The 23,842-nt window shown below is 45.9% G+C and overlaps 1 protein-coding gene across 1 annotated transcript in view; it reads right to left on the minus strand.

Annotated features, from left to right (window-relative positions):
- Window positions 1-294: 294 nt before the first annotated feature.
- pcsk7 (proprotein convertase subtilisin/kexin type 7) overlaps window positions 295-23,842 on the minus strand; it is a 28,652-nt gene continuing 5,104 nt past the window's right edge. Inside the window, exons 6-16 of the mRNA XM_080772178.1 lie at window positions 23,245-23,299; window positions 22,828-22,966; window positions 21,612-21,712; window positions 15,341-15,508; window positions 15,100-15,204; window positions 14,555-14,657; window positions 7,191-7,347; window positions 5,784-5,878; window positions 4,975-5,089; window positions 4,547-4,664; window positions 295-4,000 (exon numbers count right to left, since the gene is read on the minus strand). Coding sequence (XP_080628304.1) covers window positions 3,674-4,000; window positions 4,547-4,664; window positions 4,975-5,089; window positions 5,784-5,878; window positions 7,191-7,347; window positions 14,555-14,657; window positions 15,100-15,204; window positions 15,341-15,508; window positions 21,612-21,712; window positions 22,828-22,966; window positions 23,245-23,299 — 1,483 coding nt within the window. The 3' untranslated portion in view covers window positions 295-3,673. The remainder of the gene's footprint in view (window positions 4,001-4,546; window positions 4,665-4,974; window positions 5,090-5,783; window positions 5,879-7,190; window positions 7,348-14,554; window positions 14,658-15,099; window positions 15,205-15,340; window positions 15,509-21,611; window positions 21,713-22,827; window positions 22,967-23,244; window positions 23,300-23,842) is intronic.

Here is a 23,842-nt window from a genome sequence, read left to right on the forward strand (position 1 = left end):
GCATTCTCAACAACAACAAAAATATCAGAACCATGCGTTCATTTAACCCATTCTGACCGGGCACCCATTTTGGTGTTGGCATCATGTTATGCTTTAGCTATTGAAAAATAGCAGATCTACAAGCTCATATCGCGCCACCGAGTGGCGCGATACGAGCTTGTAGGTCTGCTATTTTTGAAAAATTCGAAGAACGACTGACATTTTTAGAATCTGATCTCAGGTCAGAATGGGTTAATCAGACCAGTGTGTGTCCCGTGGAAACCTCGTATGAATCTGATCTCAGGTCAGAATGGGTTAAACAGAAACACCTCTTTAATCAGCATCAATCAACATCTGTGACTTGCACAGCAAAACACAGCTCCCAAATTCACACACCAAATATGATTTGATATTTGTTTTACATTAAAAAACATTAAACTCTTGAATGCCCTCAACGTGATAGAAATCAGTGTGTGTATATATCTCTGTACAACAGGCACACTTTGTGTAGATTATATTTAACAATAAAAACAAACAAAAGACGTCAACGGTAGAAAAACCCACTTCAAGTTATGTTTAGAGCGCTGAAAGAAATTTAAAAGAAAATGAAAAAACCCTTGAATCGTCGCTGTCGGAACAGAAATCAGGTACCTCCACGTTTCAGATTTGCATGTACGGTAGCAGTCTCATTTCACGCTCTCAAGAGTTCAATTATTGTTAAACATCTGCACTACTTAATTTAAAACAAGTCTACGCAATTAGAATTGGTATTTTGATCAACGTTTGCCTGTTATCTCTCCTAATGGTACCAACATCAATACAGCATGGAATTATCCAACGATAAAATATTCTTTAGTTTTGTGTCTGAGAGGCTAAATGTCATGAAATGGTGGTCCGTGGCTCAAATGGGTCTGAGAGGCTAAATGTCATGAAATGGTGGTCCGTGGCTCAAATGGGTCTGAGAGGCTAAATGTCATGAAATGGTGGTCCGTGGCTCAAATGGGTCTGAGAGGCTAAATGTCATCAAATGGTGGTTCCGTGGCTCAAATGGGTCTGAGGCTAAATGTCATCATGGTCTGGCTCAAATGCTGAATAAATAATGGACTTTGATGTGAAACGTAGGGCTGCCAATTGATATGGAAATTATTGGCCGATACAGATGAATAAAATAACAATTTAGACGATATCGATATTTGTATATTTTGTTTTTGGTGTAATTTCTATTTTCGTGCCAGGGAAACGTACAGTATCAGCTACAGTATATCTAGCACCAACCCTTACTCTTCATCTCTGCATTTATTTGCCATTTCTTACTATTTTAAAACATTTTTAAATAGTTCAAATAGCTGATCTACAAGCTCACAACGTGTCGATGTACAGTAGATCGGTTAAGTTGAACTATTTTTTTAAATGTTTTAAAATGAGGAATAAACTCTAAATCTTCATTATAAAACGTTAAGTGTTCAGATTCAGAATCTACAGCTTGCCGGCTGCAGACAGCCGACAAACACTCAAAACAGCAACACATGCAACGCAAAATGTACTGTATGCTTCCCAACACTAACACCCAGATCTGTATGTTTCCCAGACAGTACCAGATACATATCGGCTACTGCCATCAGAGAAATATGTCAACATTAGTTGCACGATACCACCGAAATACCGGCAAATATCGGCCGATAACGATTATGTAGCCGAAATATCGGCTATTTTTGTTTACATTTCTCAGCAATTGAATGCAGTTTTAGAGTTGTTAGGAGAAAATGGCCAACCTACAAGCTCAAGTTCTTGCACATTGTCCAATGTCCGTGCATCTTTTGATTTATTCGTTTTCTCCTATAATGACATGCTTAAAAGATTAATTGGATCAGGTTGAACGAGTCTAAAGGCCCCTTTTTTATCCACTAACTGCCGGTTCCGTTGTAGATTCTTTTTCGTTTTGGATCCAGTCCTGGATTCTTTGGGAAAACATACATTTTTAACCCCCATATTTCCTATACAAGGTAACGTAATTTTTAACGTATTCTTTCCTATACAAGGTAATGTATTTTTTCCGTCTGACAGCGAGGATGAACAATAACCATCATAAAGATAAAACCACATGGAGTGAAATAAAACATGAACAGACCACTGGTGATACAGACGATACGATACATGCTCATACGTCCCAGTTACGGGACGTGACAATGTTACGATTAGGGATCTCCCGATCACCATTTTTTGCTCCCGATCCGATCATTTGATTTTGAGTATCTGCCGAAACCGATTTTTACCGATCCGATATTTATATCTTCATAGAACACTCACTGTATGCCATATCACAATAATCCAAAATCACAGATGATATCCAGTCCAATATCACGATATGGATATAATATTGATACTAGGGATGTCCCTGATCACCTTTTTTTTCTTTGCTCCCGATCATTGATATTGACGCGATCGTACCTGATTTCCGATCACGTGATCGGATCGGGACAGCCCTATAGTTACGATAGTTTTCCAGATTGTCTCACGTCGGAATGAGCATGCATCGGTCTGTTAGTCTGCTGTACAGTATGTAAGGTGCACACAACTCTCTCTCTCTCACACACACACACACACACACACACACACACACACACACACTGTGATAAAAGGCCACATGTTTTTGGGAAGCGCAAAGAGGGGAATTAACCAATCATGAGTCCTGTCTCTCACGGTAGGGAAATTAACCAATCAAGAGTCCTGTCTCTCATGGTCACGTCCAATCAGCATTCGTCTTTGTGCCCCCCCCCCCCCCCCCCCCCCCCCGCCATCGTGACCACGACGGTGACATCACGGGTGGAGGAGGAGCCTCCAGTTAAAGGAACCAGGAAGTCCTTTTAAGGCCTGAGAATAAGGCCGGATCCGTCCTCCGTCCCACGACAAGAAACAACAGATCTACAAGCTCAGGACCACGGTGCGCTGTGGGCTTGCAAGTCTGCCGTTTTATTATTGGTGGATGACATCGCCGTGAGACCAAGTATGGACCGGGCTTAAAGGAGAACTTGAACACCCAAAATCACTTAGTTTTTTCCCCCCTCATCATTTTCTTTGTTTTTTGTCTCTTAGAAAGAATCTTAAAATATTTGATGGATTGAAGAAAATGCGGATCCGCAGGACAGTAAAACCTATTCAGGATGGGAAGGATAGGGAAACTAAACTAACATTAACATTTTAGATTTATTTTTAATTAAAGTTTAGGATTTAGAAGGCGTTCTCTCTTTTATTTTTTATCTGCCTCAGTCCTAAATGGGTTAAAAAGATGAACTCACAACTCTTTTGTAGTTTCTGAATTATTTTTGGATAAAAGTTTTGCCGTGTCCGCATTCGTCTTCCAATTCATCAAACATAATTTCCAGTGTTTTCTTAATTTCGGGAACGTGACGAAAACAGAACGAAATAGCACGTCTTCATGGAGTGAATGATTGAAAGGGAGAGAAAAGGAAGAGGTCATTTTGGGGGTGGACTGCTCCTTTAGTCCATGACAGCATGGCCAGTGTACACTAGGTCCTATAGAGCGCGGCGAGTGGCGGCCATTTTGGCGGTTCCAACGACATGGCCAAGCCCGTTCAACTTAATTTCCAAAAATTCGCTATGGGAGAGAGAGATAAAAAAAGAACGGGCTTTCTATGAGCGGAGCAACAAAATGGCCGCCGCTGCTCCGCTCCTGTTATGTGGCGGGACGCCGCGCTGCGTCGTCGATGACCACCAGCGACACTTTGGCCTCGTCGCAGTCCAGGACCGTGTGAAGGTCCGAGCTCGCTGCCGCTTCCTCCTCCTCTACCACTTCTCTCAGCACCTCCTCCACCCCCCCTCCCCCTCCCCCCCTGGCCCCGCGGCCCCCCCGCCGGCCCCCCCGGTGGGCGGGGGGTCGCTTGGAGGCCCCTCCTCCTCCTCTCCTCCGCAGCAGGTGTGGCAGCTCGCAGTGAGCCAGGGTCACCTCCAGGGTGTAGTAGAGAGACCAGAAGAGAGCGAAGCAGCCCAGCAGCAGCAGGAACTGTAGTGGAGAGCACGCACGCACAAACGCAGGCACGCACGCACACACAACAATTAGTGTTAACACACTGAATGGCAACGACGCGTGTCAATCCAACGCCCACACCGAGGGCGACGTCTTTAGACGCCATGTGGTGTGTTTTCAGTTTTTGACGTATTCAGCTATAGAGCGTCGCAGTCCTGCCCCCTTGAGAGACCCGGAAAATAATTCCCTGTTCATTTTCCTCATAGACGTTTCAAAAAGTATTTATTTAAAGATGTTTATGCCGCGGAAAAAGCCAACTCTTGTCGTGACAAATCATGACAACAACACAAAAATTCCCATTGACAATGAATGGAGAATGTAATGTTACGTCATGATGATGTACAATGATAAGAGCGCCCCTCACTTCACACTGGTGTGATTTTTTAAGCTAAGAGTCACCATTTGACTCTCAGTGAAGTAGGAAATCACGTGGTCGCAAAAATGCAAAGAGAGAGATAGAGAGAGAGATGTTCAATGAAGATAAAAGTGTGTGTGTGTGTGTGTGTGTGTGTGTGTGTGTACCTTGAGTCCGTTGGATGTGAAAGGGTTAACGATCTCTGGTGGGACGTCCAGATCGGGGGGGCAGGGCAGAGAGAAACTGCTGTCCAAAAACTGACCACTCATAGCCTCCTCCACCAGCCTGTCAATCACACACACACACAACCAATCAGATCACTCATAGCCTCGTCCACCAGCCTGACTGACGGACTCTCTCTCAAGCCCATCACACACAGTCTGCGAACGCCGTGCGCCAAAACAGCCTCCTCCGTTATGTTCAATGAACCTATCCCACACCGGCTCCGTCCGACGCACGTTCACGCCTCGCCTGACGCTCCGATACGCCACGGTTCTATTTTACAGGCGTTGCCGCGCGGTAACGCCTGTGCCGCGTCGCTGCGCACCCGGTGTGTGTTGGCCACACACACACACACACACACACACACACACACCTCTGCCTGTCCTTGACGTCGCTGTGGGAGAAGGAGGATCCGTACAGGGTGAGTCTCCACTGCTTCAGCACTCCTTCTGGAGAACACTGAGAAGATGATGGAGATGATGGCTCTTCTGTTAGAGAGAGAGACAGAGACACACAGAGAGAGAGAGAGAGTTGTGATGGAGAGTTTACATACGTAGGTCTCTAACTCTTGAGAGTCTAAAATGTCCATTTGGTTTCATTTTTTGTGTTTTTTTAAAGCGATCGTACTGAAGAGCAAAATTCTGTGACTGCTTAACACTAGAGTGTCTGTGAGGTCTTTGAGATTTTTAAAGGCTCATTCATAGTCTGGATTTTCCGTGGTGAGGTGACCACCGCTCCGGTGGTGAGGTGAGCACCGCTCCGGTGGTGAGGTGACCACCTCTCCGGTGGCGAGGTGACCACCGCTCCGGTGGCGAGGTGACCACCGGAGCTGAAATAACGTTGAGCGGTGGTGAGTAAAAACAGAGAGAAGGGCTGGAGCGGTGGCGGTGGTTTGCTCTTCACCGCGGCTCGTGACGTCATGTTGTAGTTGGGTGGTCACCCCACCACCGAAAATCCAGACTATGAATGAGCCTTAAGTTGATTATCTTTTTTTCTATATTCATCTGAAACATTTTCTAAATTTGATTTTATTCATACTTATACCATCTCTGCCTATTAGTTTTCAGTCATAATGACCCCTTCCCCCCCACAGGAGTGGACTTCACACCTCCAGACAGCCCATTCTTCAAGTTAAAAGACAATGGCTCTGTGTGTGTGTGTGTGCGTGTGTGCATCACGTACTGTGGTCAGATATGTGTAGACGGTACAGGCCTTCAGCTCTCTCTCCCCAGCAGCGCACGGTGGAGAAAGTCCAGTCCTGGTAGCCTGACGAGTCCCTGGAAAACACACACACACACGGATCGGGACAGCCCTATAGTTACGATAGTTTTCCAGATTGTCTCACGTCGGAATGAGCATGCCTCATTCCGACGCCTTACATACAGTATGTAAGGTGCACACAACTCTCTCTCTCTCACACACACACACACACACACACACACACACACACACACACACACACACACACACTAAACATAACAGAGGTGTTGCTCATATGAGCGATGTGTTTCCTCCAACAGAACTAGGCTGGCTTGGCCAGCCTCATACCTCAAAACTGTAATGGAATTATGAAAATGAGAATATTAAACATTCATCACAGCTAGTGTCCCTTTTGCACCTCACAGTATAGTGGGAAGCAAGTCTTTCACCTGTGGTTGTCTGTCATATGACCTATGCTTACATAGACCCTTGTTTGACCATGTCCACTGACCACACCTCTTTCGTTGTGTATAAGAGACACACATGTAAACAGCTCTGAAGGCTTGCATTCGTGCAGTCTCCCTGGGCGATCCGGATCGTTCTTGTATCAAAAGTGACATTGTTTCAGTCCACTCTCTACCTTGATTATTCCTTAAAGAGTCAAAGACCCTGATGTGAGTTCTAAATAATCCACTACAAAACCCACCTATTCAGACTCCATCTTAGCTCAAAGCCCCAAAAGCGACCAGGTTATTTGAGAATAGCAGATCTACAAATTCGTGTCATGATGCGACACGTTGTGAGCATGTTGATCTGCTATTTCAAAAATATCATGGAAAAAAGTGACACATGTGGAATATTTTTGAGTGACCAGATGACAATAATTATATGTTTTTGTATCATCTCTTTTCTCTTACTGTAGAAAACAAAGTATTCTATTTTTTAATTAAAATATTTTTATTTTATTTTTTGATTATTTTAATACTGTCCAATGTATTTGGGAAAATCTATAAAATCATGTCCTAAATGTTTTATTGCAGCCTCTAGGTAGCCCATTGGGCTACTTGCCTCATTCAGGAACTTCCCCTTTTCTGTATCGTTTTTCTTGTTGTAGTTTTGTTTCATTATTTAGTTTTTATAATGTGCTAAATCAAATCAGACCAAATAAACAACTATACACTTAAGAAACAAGCCAAAAAATACTACAGCACCACCTACAGACTGGCCATATATACTGTGTACGTGTGTACCTGTCAATCACTCAGCGTGCACCAATCAGAGCTCACGTATGCACCTGTCAATCACTCAGCGTGCACCAATCAGAGCCGACGTGTGTACCTGTCAATCACTCGGCGTGCAGCGTTCAGAGCTCACGTATGTATAGCCTACCTGTCAATCACTCTGCGTGCACCAATCACAGACGTGATCCCGCTGGGACACACCAGAACGATCTCCACGTTGCCGCGACACGGGTGGTCGATGGTCAGGGTGACGGACACGTGCTCCAGGGTCCTGATGCCCGACCCGTCGCAGTCTGCGTCGCTGACTGTAAACCACATGACAGAGCAGTTTATTACAAAACAATCACATTTGAACTGGGGACCCCCCAACATGATCACATTTCAACTGGGGACCCCCCCAACATGATCACACTTGAACTGGGGATCCCCCAACATGATCACATTTCAACTGGGGACCCCCGACATAATCACATTTGAACTGGGGACCCCCAAACATGATCACATTTGAACTGGGGACCCCCCAACATGATCACATTTCAACTGGGGACCCCCCAACATGATCACATTTCAACTGGGGACCCCCCAACATGATCACATTTGAACTGGGGACCCCCCAACATGATCACATTTCAACTGGGGACCCCCGACATAATCACATTTGAACTGGGGACCCCCAACATAATCACATTTGAACTGGGGACCCCCCGACATAATCACATTTGAACTGGGGACCCCCGACATAATCACATTTGAACTGGGGACCCCCAACATGATCACATTTGAACTGGGGACCCCCCAACATGATCACATTTGAACTGGGGACCCCCCCGACATAATCACATTTGAACTGAGGACACCCAACATAATCACATTTGAACTGGGGACCCCCGACATAATCACATTTGAACTGGGGACCCCCAACATGATCACATTTGAACTGGGGACCCCCGACATAATCACATTTGAACTGGGGACCCCCGACATAATCACATTTGAACTGGGGACACCCAACATGATCACATTTGAACTGGGGACCCCCGACATAATCACATTTGAACTGGGGACCCCCGACATAATCACATTTGAACTGGGGACACCCAACATAATCACATTTGAACTGGGGACCCCCAACATGATCACAGTTGAACTGGGGACCCCCGACATAATCACATTTGAACTGGGGACCCCCCAACATAATCACATTTGAACTGGGGACCCCCCAACATAATCACATAACCAGACAGTGGCCTTGTGGTTAGAGTGTCCGCCCTTGAAACTGGGAGGCCGGGGGTTCGATCCCCGGCCGGGTCATACCAAAGACTGTAAGAATGATCCAATGCCTCCCTGCTTGGCACTCAGCATTAATGGGTTGGATTGAGGGGTCAAATCAACGAATGATTCCAGAGTGAGGGCGGCGCCCGCTGCGGCTCACCGCTCTAAGACATGGGTCAAATGCGGAGAACAGATTTCACTGCGGTAAGTATTCTCGATACTTCACCCTGAAGAACTTTGTCATTCCTTCATCTTTGGAAGAATATTTAATCTACAACAGGTCTTATTTTATTTCATTTTAGGTGTATTAACACATGAAAGAGGTGTTGCAGGTTCTGACTCATTTAAACTCTAAACAGCTGTAGTTGCATCAACCAGCATTGTCAGCTTGAAGATGTATTAAGAGAACCGCTTGAAGATGTTTTGTTAAAAGAACCACTTGAAGATGTGTTGTTAAAAGAACCACTTGATGATGTGTTGTTTGGGGCTGAGGAACGCACGCAGCCTAACTGCTCAGACCGGCAGCCTCCAAATCCAATCTCTGGCATACCGACGCAGATTGGAAACACGCTGCTCCGTTTTATCAGGTCCAGACAACAAGACAACACATGGAGAATCATTTAAGCCAGGTTGGAGAGAGAGAGAGAGAGAGAGAGAGAGAGGGAGGTGCATACAGAAAACAGTCCAGATTTACTTTTTTTGTGAAAGAAACAACCTAGACTCTTCACCCTTCCCTAAAACACCCTGGACAACACAACACACGTCCTAGACTCTTCACCCTTCCCTAAAACACCCTGGACAACACTACACACGTCCTAGACTCTTCACCCTTCCCTAAAGCACCCTGGACAACGGGTGTCTGCTAAATGTCAACATTGCAATGGTAATCCTTAACGATGTACATCGTATGTCGGGTGGAAACCTCATATGTCCAAAACGTGTTCGTTTTCAGGATTAAAATTCAGAAATAGCAAAAGCTCAAAAACGTGCCGCTTCGAGGCGTGTTTCAAGCTTGTAGATCTGTCACTATTGTGATCAAGTAGGGCATTCATTTACGGGGAAAACACTGTTGGAATATCAAGATAAGAGGTTTCTGCACAACATCAATGATATATCGGACTGTCCAGCTGCGCGCGCACGCACACACACACACTCCCACACACGGTCTCCCCGGTTCTCCCTGGCCATGTAAGGCTTAACGCACACACATTTTGGGGGGGGGGCTGAACAAATCCTCAGTGTTTATCTAAACTGTGACAGTGTAAATGGAGCCAAACGGACCCTCCATGACTGTAGTGATGTAAGTGTTCACACTCTGATGATGGATGACGCACACTGTAAACAGTAGCGCCACATGCTGAGTGTGCATGTGTCAGAGCACAGACAGACAGAGAGAGAGAGAGAGAGAGAGAGAGATTTTCGATATATATCAGATTATTTTATCAGAGCTGCATTAATTCATGCGCGGAAGTCCGTCTTTTAGATTAATATCATCTCACTGTCATCTGTCTGAATGCCATGTGGAGAATGGATTTGTTCTGATCATGGACACGTAGGCCTATATATATATATAGATATTTACATTTTCAAACATATGGCGGGTAGCCTATATCCTCTTTGTCAGATGTAAGTGCAGGTTCATTTCATGATGTCGTCATATTAAAATGATTCGCGGGACATTTGGCTTTAGTTGGCACCAAACTTGATTCATCTCATGATGAGATCAATGTAGTAGCCTACAGCACTCCAAGGAACAGCAATGTCCGTGTTAACCTATGTGACTATGTGAGTGACTATGTTACTATGAGTACCAGTAGGGGCAAAGGTGGCGCTGTTGTGCCAGAAACAGAGAGAGAGAGAGATAGTGCTAGATAGCCCTAGTCTGCTGTCTGTCTGTCAGACCGGCATGTCTGTGAACCATAGAACGCATTAGAGCCACAAGCCAGTCGGGCCGGGCCGGTCCGTGTTCTGTCCCTGACCAATGGGCCCAGGGCAGGGCCGGGCTCACCGTGCCGTTATATTAATGTCCCATTGTTTCCTTGGTGATCCCTTTGGACGTGTATTTGAACGCACTCTGTACTGTTCACATTTCTGTATTCAAGTATTCAATCCTGCGTACTGTATTTGTCTGTATTTCCGGATTATGAATTTAATACATAGGACCACAATGGAAACAAGACCTTGTGGGTATTTTTGCATTGTTTTGTATATAGCCCATTCTGACCGGGCACCCATTTTGGTGTTAGCATCATGTTATGCTTTAGCTATTGAAAAATAGCAGATCTACAAGCTCATAGCGCGCCACCGAGTGGCGCGCTACGAGCTTGTAGGTCTGCTATTTTTGAAAAATCGATTTTTAGAATCTGATCTCGGGTCAGAATGGGTTCATCAGACCAGTGTGTGTCCTAGTGGAAACCTTGTATGAATCTGATCTCAGGTCAGAATGGGATAGTTGTACTTGCTGTACTGTTTTTGGGAAAACCCATGTTTCTATGTCAGTCGTTCTCAAACATCTTCATGTCAAGGACCCCCAAAAATATCTGTATTTGGCCGCCGAGCCCCACCTGAAAATATGTAGTTCCAGGGACCCCCCAGAAGCAAAGATTTGAGTTAAAAATGTTCGCTCTGAAAGAATATATTTGCATGCACATTTTCACGAATTTTCAAAAATAACAGATCTACAAGCTTGTGTTCAATCAATCGATCAATCACAGACAGACAGACAGAGGCTGCACCTCTCAAAAAGACTAAGCAAAGACAACATTCAAATTAAAAGAATGATTGGCATTAGATGGGAATGAGAGTCTGACGCACACACGCACACCTAAACTGCATCACACACACACACACACACACACAGAATTGGCGAGCTAGTAGCAAATGGCATGCCACACACACACACACACACACACACACACACAGTGCTCCTGACCACAGAGACGCTATAAAAGACAGATGAGTGGATATCACGATGAGGTCACTGTGAGTGGGTGTGCGCACGAGTGCATGCGTGCACTCACCCAGGAGCATCAGAGAGTTGAGAGAGCAGACAGAAAGAACGGCAGACGGAGGATGAAGTGAGAGCAGGGATGTGTCAGACAGCACGCACGCACGCACGCACGCACGCACGCACGCACGCACGCACACAGAGAGAGAGAGAGAGCCGAGAACATGCCCTCATAAGGACATGTAGCAGGGGGAGGGGCTGAATATGAAGACTGTACTGTTAACTCTGTGTACACATGCAGGAACGCACAGAGAGAGAGAGAGAGAGAGAGAGAGAGAGAGAGAGAGAGAGAGAGAGAGGGATCTTAATTTGCACACAGCCATTGACCATTACGTTAACTTTTTCACGCCCTCAAATTGTACACCGCTTATTGGCTTTTCAAGAGCGATACTAAATACAAACATGTGACCTTTTCTGACCCAGGCTAAGTCACTTATTATTATTATTTTCATATCATGTGAAAGCAGGGAATCATATAGCTTCAAATTGACATACCGGTTTCTGAGATATGGCTTATAGAGTAATGTCTTGCAGAGAAACAGCGAGTTGAGAAAACAGGCTTGAAAGGTTCAGAGCCAAAACTACCAGTAACTGGTGTATTGAACAACATGGAATTAGTGTTCCATGAATCATTTTAACTAATTCATATAATATAATTATTTAAATTATTAAAAACAACATCTTCAAATAAAATACCTATGTTGGAATGTAAAAAAAAAAATCAGCGGTCTAGGCACCTTGGCCGGTAGTCCGAGTCTGACAGTGTGCCGCGGGTTCGACTCCAGATCCCGACGGCCTTTACTGCATGTCACTCCCCCATCTCTCTGCCCCATTTCCTGTCAGCCTACTGTCTGTCCCTCTATACAAATATATAAAATAAAGGCGAAAGCTGCAAAAAAAAACATTTAAATAAATAAAAATATAGGTACCCAGGGTCAACAGATCACTGTTGTAAAATTAGCTGAGGGCTGGCTTTACCAAACTTCCTATATCATTACTGGGCAGCCAACTTTAATAAACAATTAATCATTTTGGTTACTAGAATTCCTGGTGAGCTTAGTCCAGTTACCCTGGGTAAACATAGTACCTTTCCTTTCCTTTCCAGCTAGAAGCTAAATCTTGCACGTCCACCTCTCTCTCAGCTCTACTTTTTACTTCTTTACCAATTCCCCCTCCCCGTTATACTAATAACCCAGTAGTGCTAAACACTCTAAAGATTTGGTACCAGTTCCGTCATCACTTTAAGTTCACCTCCGCTTCCATACAGGGCCCTATCCAGAACAACCATGCATTTCCCCCTTCTTTATTAGACGAGGCATTCTCCATATGGAGGCGTATAAGGGCATTAAGACTTTCTGGGATTTATACTCTGAGGGCACCTTCTCCAGTTTCACCTCCCTGAGCTCCAGATACTCCATACCTCAATCACACCTTTTCAGATATTTCCAAATTAGACACTACATTTCGTCCAAGTTGACTGGTTTCCCTGTGCTACCTATACCACTCAGACCTGGGATGACTTACTAAATCTGATATCTCAACAGACGGCAGTTATTTCCCAGTTATACTCTAACATCATGTCACTTGATAAACACTCCACCAACAAAAGAAAAACAGCTTGGGAACAGGAACTGGGTATTGCACTAACTCAGAAATGGTGGGATGGGGCAATCGACAAGGTTAGCTCCACCACCTCTTGTGTTCGTCTCGGTTTAATACAATTTAAGGTTTTACACAGAGTCCATTACTCTAAAGCGAGACTGTCCACTAAATACCCAAACGTTACAGATGTTTGTGACAGATGCCATGGTTCACCATGCAACCTTAGTCACATGTTTTTTTTACTGCCCCAAACTACGCTTACACTGGGAATCAATTTTTAAGGCCCTCTCCGAGGTGCTCGGAGTGGATATACAGCCATGTCCCCTACGGCACTCCTGCTGAGTCCCTGCGTCTGGACCTCATGAAAACAGACATTGTGGCTTCCACGTCCTTACTAGCCAAACGCAGGATTCTCCTGTATACTGGAAGGCTGCCCAGCCACCTTTATTTTCCCAATAATAATAATAATGAATTACATTTTTATAGCGCTTTTCCAAGTGCTCAAAGCGCTTTACAATGGTTCATTCATTCATACATTGGGAGGTGAAGCGGCGAACAGTCAACGTCAGCGTCCTCACTTCCCACATTCACACACCAATGGTGGCAAGCTTACACCGACCGACTCATTGGAGGCAATGTAGGGTTCAGTGTCTTGCCCAAGGACACTTCGACATGTGGACAGGAGGAGCCGGGATTCGAACCGCCGACCCACGGATCATTGGACGACCTGGCCTGCTCTACCTCCTGAGTCCTGAGCCACAGCCGCCCCAATGGCTAAATGACGTAATGTACTTCCTCTAACTCCAGAAAATGAAATATTCACTCAGGGGCTCCAACGGTAAATTTGTTCTAAAATAGAATCCATTCATACAGTACTTCAAAAACCTACAGAGGTTACCCCCAGACGAGACACCATGAGGTGTTAGTCACCCAGACCACGCTGCTATCCTATTCTCTACATTTGTATATCCTCTTATTTATCCCCATCTCTTTCTCCCCTCTTTCTATAATACTCACTGCTTAGTGTTCACCCACTGACTGCAGGTTGAGGTGCAAATACGCATATAGGCCTGGGCTCGGAAGCAGGTTTGGTCATGCGCAGTGTAGGCGGATGGAGGCTGTAAGTAGGGTGTACTGGAAGGAGTGCAGATGAAGAACAGAGCTATTCTCATTTTTGTACTTGTACTTGTATGTTTATTTCTATTTTTTGTTCCAATAAGTGTCACTGTCGGGTGGAAGGGGGTGGGTGGTAGGTAGGAGGTCGTCCTCTAGGGAAAAAACAAAACATGTTTGTACCCCCTAATTTCTCTTTTCTCCCTGTATATAGGCGAGATATTGTATTATATATATATAAATAAATGTACCTTTTTTAGCCTCTGTTGGCTACCGGCACTATCATCTATAGGCCTCTCATTGTAGAAACAGCCTACATGATACTAGTCTCTGCGGTACACGTCCAGACTACATCACTTCCGGCTCGGGCGGAAGTGACCCTTCTTTTTTGCTTATTTCACGCATTTCTCTGGCACATTAGCGCCACGATCTCACCTAGACGGCTGGGCAGTGGGCAGTAATGTCGACAGACAGACCGACAGACAGACAGACAGACAGACAGACAGAAGGTTACGTACCGTTCCAGGTGCGGACCAGCCTGTCAGGATAGGTTGAGATGGCGCGTTCCTCCTTCATTACAGGACTCTGATAGGACACGAGGAATGGTACAGACTCCCACACCTGAGAGAGAGAGAGAGAGAGAGAGAGAGAGAGAGAGAGAGAGAGAGAGAGAGAGACAGAGACAGAGACAGAGACAGAGACAGAGACAGACATAGTTACAGAGAGGGAGAGAGACATAGTTACAGAGAGAGACAGACAGACAGACAGACGGAGTACATTGATATAATAAAAATTAGGCTAAACACACAGGGGCATGGCTAGTATTATCATTGCTAACTTCCACAGCGCTTCTTTCACCCGTCCAATTTTTTATTTATTTGTTTTGATTGGGAAAGAAAACTGGCAACCTGCAATGTTTTCATATACCAAGTTGCTTGGAAAAGGCGAACCTTGTTTAGTTTCACTTTGTTCAACAACCGGCTGACTTTCTTATTATTATTACTGATACCGTGAATTTGGTCAGCTTTTGACTGAATGCGTGAATGCGTGTGCTCGTGCGTACCTTAGCAGCATTGACCAGTCTCCAGGCGTTGAGTAGACCAAAGCCATGCTGGTGGCTGTGATGGAAGCCTGCTCCATTCTGCATCCAATCTGCATCGCTGTCATACTGCAACACAACATGCTAACATTGGTAGCGATGTAGGTGATGATATGCTAACCTTGGAAGCGGTATAGCAGTATGCCAACCTTGGTAGCGGTAGAGCAGTATGCTAACCTTGGTAGCGGTAGAGCAGTATGCTAACCTTGGTAGCGGTGTAGGTGATGATATGCTGCACGTCTCTCCAGGTTAGGCAGGGTCGGACCTGTAGCATTAGCGCCACCATGCCCGCGGCCAGCGGTGCTGCAGCTGAGGTGCCCGTATGGCCGTCGGTGCAGCCCGTACCCTGCTGCATGGACCAGTCTGAGGTCACCTAGACACACACACACACACACACACACACCATTTATTTATGTCCACATAAGAGATACAATAGGACACAAATATTTACAAGGTGCTGTACAGAATGCAATCAGCAAGTCCCGGACAAATACCCACACACCCACCCTTCAGGGGTACAAGTAACAGCGTCTTCGCCATATTTGGCGGCTACCGATAGTAGAAGAGATTGCACAGACTTTTGCAAGCCGTTTAACTGCTTCTTTTGGCATCCCAGGTTGTTGGACGCCTCTTACAACCAAACTATGTACATGACCTACTAGGCTGCCGAAGATAAACACCAGTAGATTGCACCTGAAGCCTAGCCCTGTGATGGTCTGGTATTTAATGACTTTGGTCATAAAGGCTTCTTCTAAGCTAGAATCAAAGGTGCAGGTCACTTCAAGAATGAAACATAGAAACAAAATATATTCCCCCTCAAGTACCCCAGCCACTACAGCATCTTTGTCCATGCTTGTTCATTGGAACGATCAAAACCGCTATGATGATCTGCATCATATAGTGCCGACTCTGCGGCTAGCGAGGCTGAGCGAGCACGGTAGAATCCATGCTTCAACCCGCCGGTCAGGCAGGCTGAGACAGCTGTGGTCATCAGGCAGGCTGAGACCGCTGTGGTCATCAGGCCAGTCAGGCAGGCTGAGACCGCTGTGGTCATCAGGCCGTGGTGTGACTCACCATAGCGACGTCCACCATTTCAACAAATAAGATCAAACGAACAACTTCACATGAACGATATTGATGTAACCAGGAGATCCCCCCCGCTCCCTGCTGGGCAGACCCGAGAAACACATGCACCCTGCGGGAGGTCAGCCATTAAGCCACCGTTGTGTATGTGTGTGTGTGTGTGTGTGTGTGTGTGTGTGTGTGTGTGTGTGAGTGTGTGGGTGTGTGTGTGAGAGGGCTGCTGGATTCCACCCCACCAAGACCAGGCGCTACATAGACATTCTCATCATGTTAATAAATAAACATTAACTTTGTGCAATTTCACATAAACAATCTTGGTAAAACTATGATATTTTAGGAGAAATATATATATTATATATTGCATATAAACACACACAGACGTCCCGAGTCACAACAGCTACAACTCAAAACACCCCCAAAGGCAGCCAAGTGTAGTGTCTGTCTGTCACCCCAGCATCGCTATACAGGGGATGAATGATGGAGGTGAAAAAGGCGATCTGGCGACCGCCCTTACGATCTGGCGCCCGCCGCGGTGATCGCTTCATTTGGATTTCGCTGGGAGAGGTGCCCAAACATAGTCAGAGAGGTGTTAGCTCTGGAGGAGAGGAGGTGCTAGCTCTGGCCTCGCATCAAAGCACCGCCGTCACTCACAAACCTTATGTGTTCACATTTACTGTAAACTGTTTGAAATTAATGACCTAACGTCAGTGGTTTTCACATTTCAACCTTCACATCAAGGCCCATTATTATTCATTCAGCATTTGAGCCACAGTTAGCGTTTGTTAGCGTTGGATGAGATTTTGTCAAACAATTCCATGCTGGATTGATATAGATATCTCATAGGAGAGATAACAGGCAAACGTTGATCAAGATAACAATCATTCTACATTTTCCAATTGTGTAGACTTCTTGTAGGCCTAATGCAGATGTTTAACAATTAGGGGTGCACTGATGCATCGGCCGACAATCGGTAGGGGCCGATGTTTGCCTTAACTGCCATCGGTAAAAAACGTGACTTTCACTTTCTGCTCTGCAGGCAAATCCGGTAATACACCCTTGTATGGAGATGTATAGAGCGGCTGCGTGTAGTGCCACTGAGTCTGAGTGCAGTGATATTCCTCTCTTCAGAGTGTAAAATGAATATAGTGGCCCTCTGGAGTGAGTGTGGAACTATAGTGGCCCTCTGGAGTGAGTGTGGAACTACAGTGGCCCTCTGGAGTGAGTGTGGAACTATAGTGGCCCTCTGGAGTGAGTGTGGAACTACAGTGGCTCTCTGGAGTGAGTGTGGAACTATAGTGGCCCTCTGGAGTGAGTGTGGAACTACAGTGGCCCTCTGGAGTGAGTGTGGAACTACAGTGGCCCTCTGGAGTGAGTGTGGAACTACAGTGGCCCTCTGGAGTGAGTGTGGAACTGTAGTGGCCCTCTGGAGTGAGTGTGGAACTATAGTGTCCATGGCTCAAATGCTGAAAAAATAAATACATAATGAACCTTGATGTGAAAAAGGTTGAAAACCTTTTCATTTTTTACCCAGTAAAGGACATACTGGGTTTCCACTGGACACTGATTAAACCCAGTATAGGAGAGGTGCTCTACAGCTGGCCAAAGAACACACACGCACGCACGCACGCACGCACGCAGTACCAAAGACACAAACAGTCTGAGAGAGGTGCAATTAACTGGAGCCGACACCAGCTTCGATTACACGTACTGTAAATTATGTGCGTACATGTGCACAGGGGCCGCCCCATGAGAGAAGATTTTTACGACTCTAGCAGTGATTCTCAACACGTTTAATTTCAAGGACCCCCAGTTTGACCTTCATTAGTCTACAGAACCACATTTATTGGCTTTTCTACCCCGGAGACCCCAATACATGTAAAATCAATATGTGGACCCGTTGTCCATTTGGTTCCATTTGTACACGCTCAGAGTTACAGACCCATAAGGGTTCGTTTGGTTCCTAACCCCCCCTGGAACTCCCTCAAGGACCCCTAGGGGTCACCGGACTCAACTTTCAGAACCACTGGACCAGACAGAGGTCTTGGACATGGCTGGTCACTAGTGTAGTGACCAGAGACAGAGGTCTTGGACATGGCTGGTCACTAGTGTAGTGACCAGAGAGAGAGAGGTCTTGGACTTGGCCAGCTGGCGCTGTGTGTGTCACACAAGTTTAAACGTAATTTAATGCTGCTCTTATTCCGACGTTTGTTTGGATTAACGCTCAATGCACTCAAAGTAGACACACACACACACACACACACACACACACACACACACACACACACACACACACACACACACTAGTCTTTATCTAGACTGGTGACAGCAGGAATGTAGACGGCACCCGGGAGCAGTATGGGTTGGCGCCCCAGACTGTGTCTTCCGTGAGGAGGAAGCCCAAAAGACCCTCGGGGAGGCCTTTTGGAGGGCCATTCAAGCCGCAAGCTGCAGGAATCCATCACTACTGAATGAAGCTGCTGGTGCTGGGAGTCTGATGCAATACACTCCTGAGAGCAGGAGTGGACCTGGTGAGACGTAAGGAGGGGCCCGGACAGGAGTCAACCCACAGAGCCTATAGTCCTACCAACACGCCAGAATGGTCTACCTCCCAGTCCCGGCAGAGTAGTTCCGGATCAACAGATTGTGTGGCCCTGGTCTTTCCCTAATGGGACTGATCGTGGGTAGCTACTGGGACGTTAGTCAGGACTTGATCACCCCGGCTGGGTCACCTGAGTAAGGGATATGATGTTCGCGAGACACAAAACCCCCGATGACCTTGGGATACATCACTGAGGATACGTCCCAGGTGATGACCTTGGGATACATTAGTGCTGTCAGAACGAATTTCATAATATGAAAGAAATTCGAATATTAAAAAAAATATATATATTCGAAAGCTAAAATTGCCATTCGAATGGAGCTTTTATCATTTATTAATTCTATTTAATATATTTATTTTGTTTTATGTTATTTTATCCGCTCACTAAATGTATTGAGTAACGAATCTACCGCTGTGAAATCTCCACGGCCGCTTCCACTGCATGTGAAAAGGTGCACGTCCGGTCACGTCGCAGAAGAGGTCAATGATTGGCTAACGTAGGGCCAGATTTCAGGGTAAGCCAATCAGAGACAGTCTACAGGGTGGGCGGGCTTACTGGCTGTAACTCTTTTAATCGCAGACACACAAACCCTTGTAACACATACATAGATACGTCTAGTATACTACACAGACAGAAATCGCCGGTAGAACGAAAATCATAATAGTCTCACGACACAACTTTATTGCACATCTGTGCTTGCCTTTCATCCACGCTTCTATAGCCTTTTAAATCTCATTTCCCATCCACGGGCACAAGCAAAGTGGTATCAGCATCTTCCACCCGATCTGTGGTGTTATTCGTTTCTGACGAGGGTAGCAACTAGTTAGCATGGGAGCTAACATTAGTTTAACGCCAAGGAGTCCTCCTTAATAACACTATGGTACACGGGAGGCGGCCTTTTTTCCGACAGCATTCTAGCCGACGGGGCAACGGTCCTCTCCGCAGCGGAAGGACAATGCTGCGTTTACACGGGCAGACACAGACGAATGCTAATATCATTTGGAGCAGCTACTGTACACGTCTGTTTGCATCAACATGTTGCTGGCTTCACAATGAATGATAGACTTATCGTTGCGTCTGCCCGTGTGTAATGGTCAGGGTTTCAATGTCCACAGCAGGCAGACCTGTCAAAAACCTTGCACTTCCCAAAACTCACAAGACATGCCAGCCACGTGTATTATTATAGGCTAAATATGAGCTAAAATAAACAATGTAAATATTCGAATATATTCGAAAATTACAAATAATGAAGCAATGAAATTCGAATTGGATTATAGAGGTGAACTGACAGCCCTAGGATACATCACTGAGGACACGTCCCAGGTGCATCCATGAGATGCATTTTACTTCTTATGGGGGCCAGCAGTAGCTCAGGGGTTACAGTGACCGGTAGAGTGGCAGGATGGTGACCGTGAGGTTCCCGGTTCGATCCCTGTGGGCTCCTCCAGAGTTAGTATCGAAGCGTCCTTGAGCAAGACTCTTAACCCCCAATTGCTCCCGATGTGCAGGTTGGTGCCTCGCATGGTTTCCGCCGCCATCAGTGTTTGAATCACATTAGATTTAGCTGATTGTTTTATAGATATCTCGTGGATAGCAATTAAACCATTTTTTGACATTCACAATATCAGGAGTCTAACTACAAAAAGTGCCCCTCAGGGCACAGGTCATGGTCCAGGCCAGGCCAGGTTATGGTGGCCTCCTGGTGGCGCTATAATAGGCCAATGTGAAAAAGGGTGCCAGGATGGGAGAGGAGAGGAGAGGAGAGGAAGGGAGGGGAGAGGAGAGGAGAGGAGAGGAGAGGAGAGGAGAGGAGAGGAGAGGAGAGGAGAGGAGAGGAGAGGAGAGGAGAGGAGAGGAGAGGAGAGGAGAGGGGGATTTATAGGGGACTTGAACTTTACAAAGTGGGGGAGTAAAAACACAAACGTCTTATTCACTCCATCATCATGGTCGAGTCTGGATCGCACACACACACACACACACACACACACACACACACACACACACAGATTAAACAGCTATGTTTTTACGAGACATTGACAGACTTTGACGACGACGGATCAACGTTGTTTGCCGTTGTTTACTGCAGTCACCGTGGAGATGCCTCTCTCTGGGCCGTGGGATGTCATGGTCAGACACAGTGGGGATTGGTGGCCTTTTGGAGCGTGGGACGTCATGGCCAGGGACAGTGGATATGGAGATATATTTATCTGTCTCTCTGTGTCCCTTTATTCTTATATATGGAGTTCTGTGTCAGGCATGCCCAAATATGGAGTGTTGTGATGTCAGAACAGACCAGCTCCATATATGGAGATATAGGGGTGATCAGGTCCAGAGTCCGGGAAGAGGCCTTTTTGGGGGCGGTTCTGGACAACCGTGGGTCCGACCAACTCGACACCGGGCAATGCACTCCCTGTGGGGGTGTGGAACGCGTGTGTCGAATTTGAAGTCTGTGTGACGAACGGTTCTCGAGTTAAAATGGATTACAGACGTGTACACAGAGACTTGGTGCATTTACAGATAGATGGTCTCCACCCTGCTTCTGGTCGTCTCCTACAAAGATGCCCGCCTACTCCGCACAGATATGGGAAGTAGGGATGGGATCGTTAATATCGAATATCGTGATAAATAACACGAGGAGTTAGCTTTAGTTGAGCTATGAATCCAGCACCACCTAAAGTTTAGCAGATCATAAGAAGCAGATCTATATAAGCCTGTTGTGAACAGTCGCCCAGAAGAGGGATGCTGGGGGTGTGTGTGTGTGTGTGTGTGTGTGTGTGTGTGTGTGTCTCTTACTATGCTCCTGAGTTTGGTGCCTCCACTGCTGAAGGTCACAGCCAGCATAGACGCACACTCCTCTGCATAGAACGGCATCCTGCCCCTCTCATCCACTGCACCTGGAACACGACCAATCAATACATCAATCCATCAATGAATACATCAATACATCAATCCATCAATCAATGGCCATCCTGCCCTTCTCACCCAGCGCACCTGAAACATGATCAATTAATCCGTCAGTCAGTCAATCACCTTTCACTCCACCTTTCAGCAGGTCAAAGGGAGAGAAAATGATCCGTTCTCCCTTAACCCATTGAGACCTGACACCAGATTCTACAAAATGTCCTCTAAATCATGAGAGTTTTCTGAAAAACCTCATGTTTCTATGGTCAGTGGTTCTCAAACTATGTCATGTCAAGGACACCCAGAATGATGTGAAATTGGCCGCCAACCCCCATCTGAAAATATGTTGTTCCAGGGAGGCTGGACCGTGCGGTTTTGGACCGAGTGTTTGACTGTACCCTGTTACCGTTTATACATTCAGTCTAATAAACTATTCACGTTACCGCAGTGAAATTCGTTCTCCACATTTGACCCATCTCGTATGGAGCGGTGAGCTGCAGCCGTGCCACGCTTTGTGGGTAACCAATCCCTGGCTATATGGTTTACAGATTCATCTGGTATTGCTATATTTATCCTTGTAATCCTTGTAAAAGGTTGAAAAAAACATTTTTTTTTTCAAACTGGACCAAATTGTACTGGCACCCCAAACAGTAAGATCAAGGTCAAACTGTTAGAGTACAAACACAATGATCAGTCCTGGGTGATTAAGTGTTAACACTTAGAACGCCCGGGGGTATTTGTTACCATTAAATCAGGACGCCCAGCGATTTATTTCTTCAGGGCCCATTTCAAGGTGCACAAGGCGCCATCTTGATTAGTTGATTTAATTTGATTTAAGGAGGGAGGGTTTCTGTTAGGATAAAGTATTAGGTAAATGTTGATCTGTGCTTTGCTTTAGGTTCCTGCTCAGAGCCCTGCTCACTTAGGCCTTATTAGATTACATGTTCTCACTAACTTGTATGTCACTCAAACCATACTGGAATAAAACGTGATGTTTGGCATTAAACATCTTTGCCTTATTTAAATAACCCCCCTTGACTCAGTGAGTCTGGATAGTGTGTGTGTGTGTGTGTGTGTGTGTGTGTGTGTGTGTGTGCGTGCATCTTACCTATAGTAATGGTGTAGATGGAGTTAGCGTAGCCGTCGTAGTTACAGTTGTCGTTGTACTGGCCTCCGTTGCCGCTGGCGACCACGAAGATGCTGCCGAAGCCCCGCCTACCGGCGATCACACCGTGCTGCAGCGCCGCCTGCAGGAGAGACGACGTATTACACCCAGTTTCTCAACACGGTCTACTATGGCTACGACTTACAGGTCTTTAAATAAATACTTTCTGAAACGTCTATGGGAAAAATGCATGGGAGATTATTTTCCCGGGCCCGTCATCTTCATGAAAGGGGGCGGGACTGCGACGCTCTATATAGACTACCGAAGACAACCGAAGACTACCGAAGTGCCTCTCACCTTGCCCAGGGTCAGGGTTAAGGTCAGGGGTCAGGGTTAAGGTCAGGGGTCAGGGTTTCTCACCTTGCCCAGGGGGTGTGGTCCGTCCACAGTGTGTCCATCATCGTCTGGACCCCAGCTGGAGAGAGAGAGAGACCACAGTATGATAGAGAGACTACAGGACTACAGTGATTCTTTTAAATATAATATCTATATAATATCTATTCTGTATTTACCCAGGGCAATAGTGTTGTAGGCTACTTCTCTTATTACCAATAACAAATAAAAGCATGTCTGAGATCTGAGAGCAACACACACACACACACACACACACACACACGATTGAAATGTGCATGCACACGGGCTGCCCAAAGTAGGCTATCTTTTGTTGTTTTTTTCACCACCTCTCTTCGAAGTTAGACTGGCAAGCTCTAAACTGACTGGGCCGTGATATCACACACACACACACACACACACACACACACACACACACACACAGTGAGTGCACCAACGCTTTCTCTCTCCTCCTCTCTCGGCTCATGTTGATTCAATGCTGTGCAGCCAGCGTGCTGCGCACGTATGCAGTGAAGACTCAGGCAAAGGCGCAAGATTCCTGTCCCCTCTCTTAAACGTTTCCTCCCATAAACTTCACTTGAACATTACGTTTAAGAAACTTTAATAA

The sequence above is a fragment of the Protomyctophum bolini genome (assembly GCF_963924005.1).
Source record: "Protomyctophum bolini genome assembly, chromosome: 9".
Lineage (NCBI taxonomy): Eukaryota > Metazoa > Chordata > Actinopteri > Myctophiformes > Myctophidae > Protomyctophum > Protomyctophum bolini.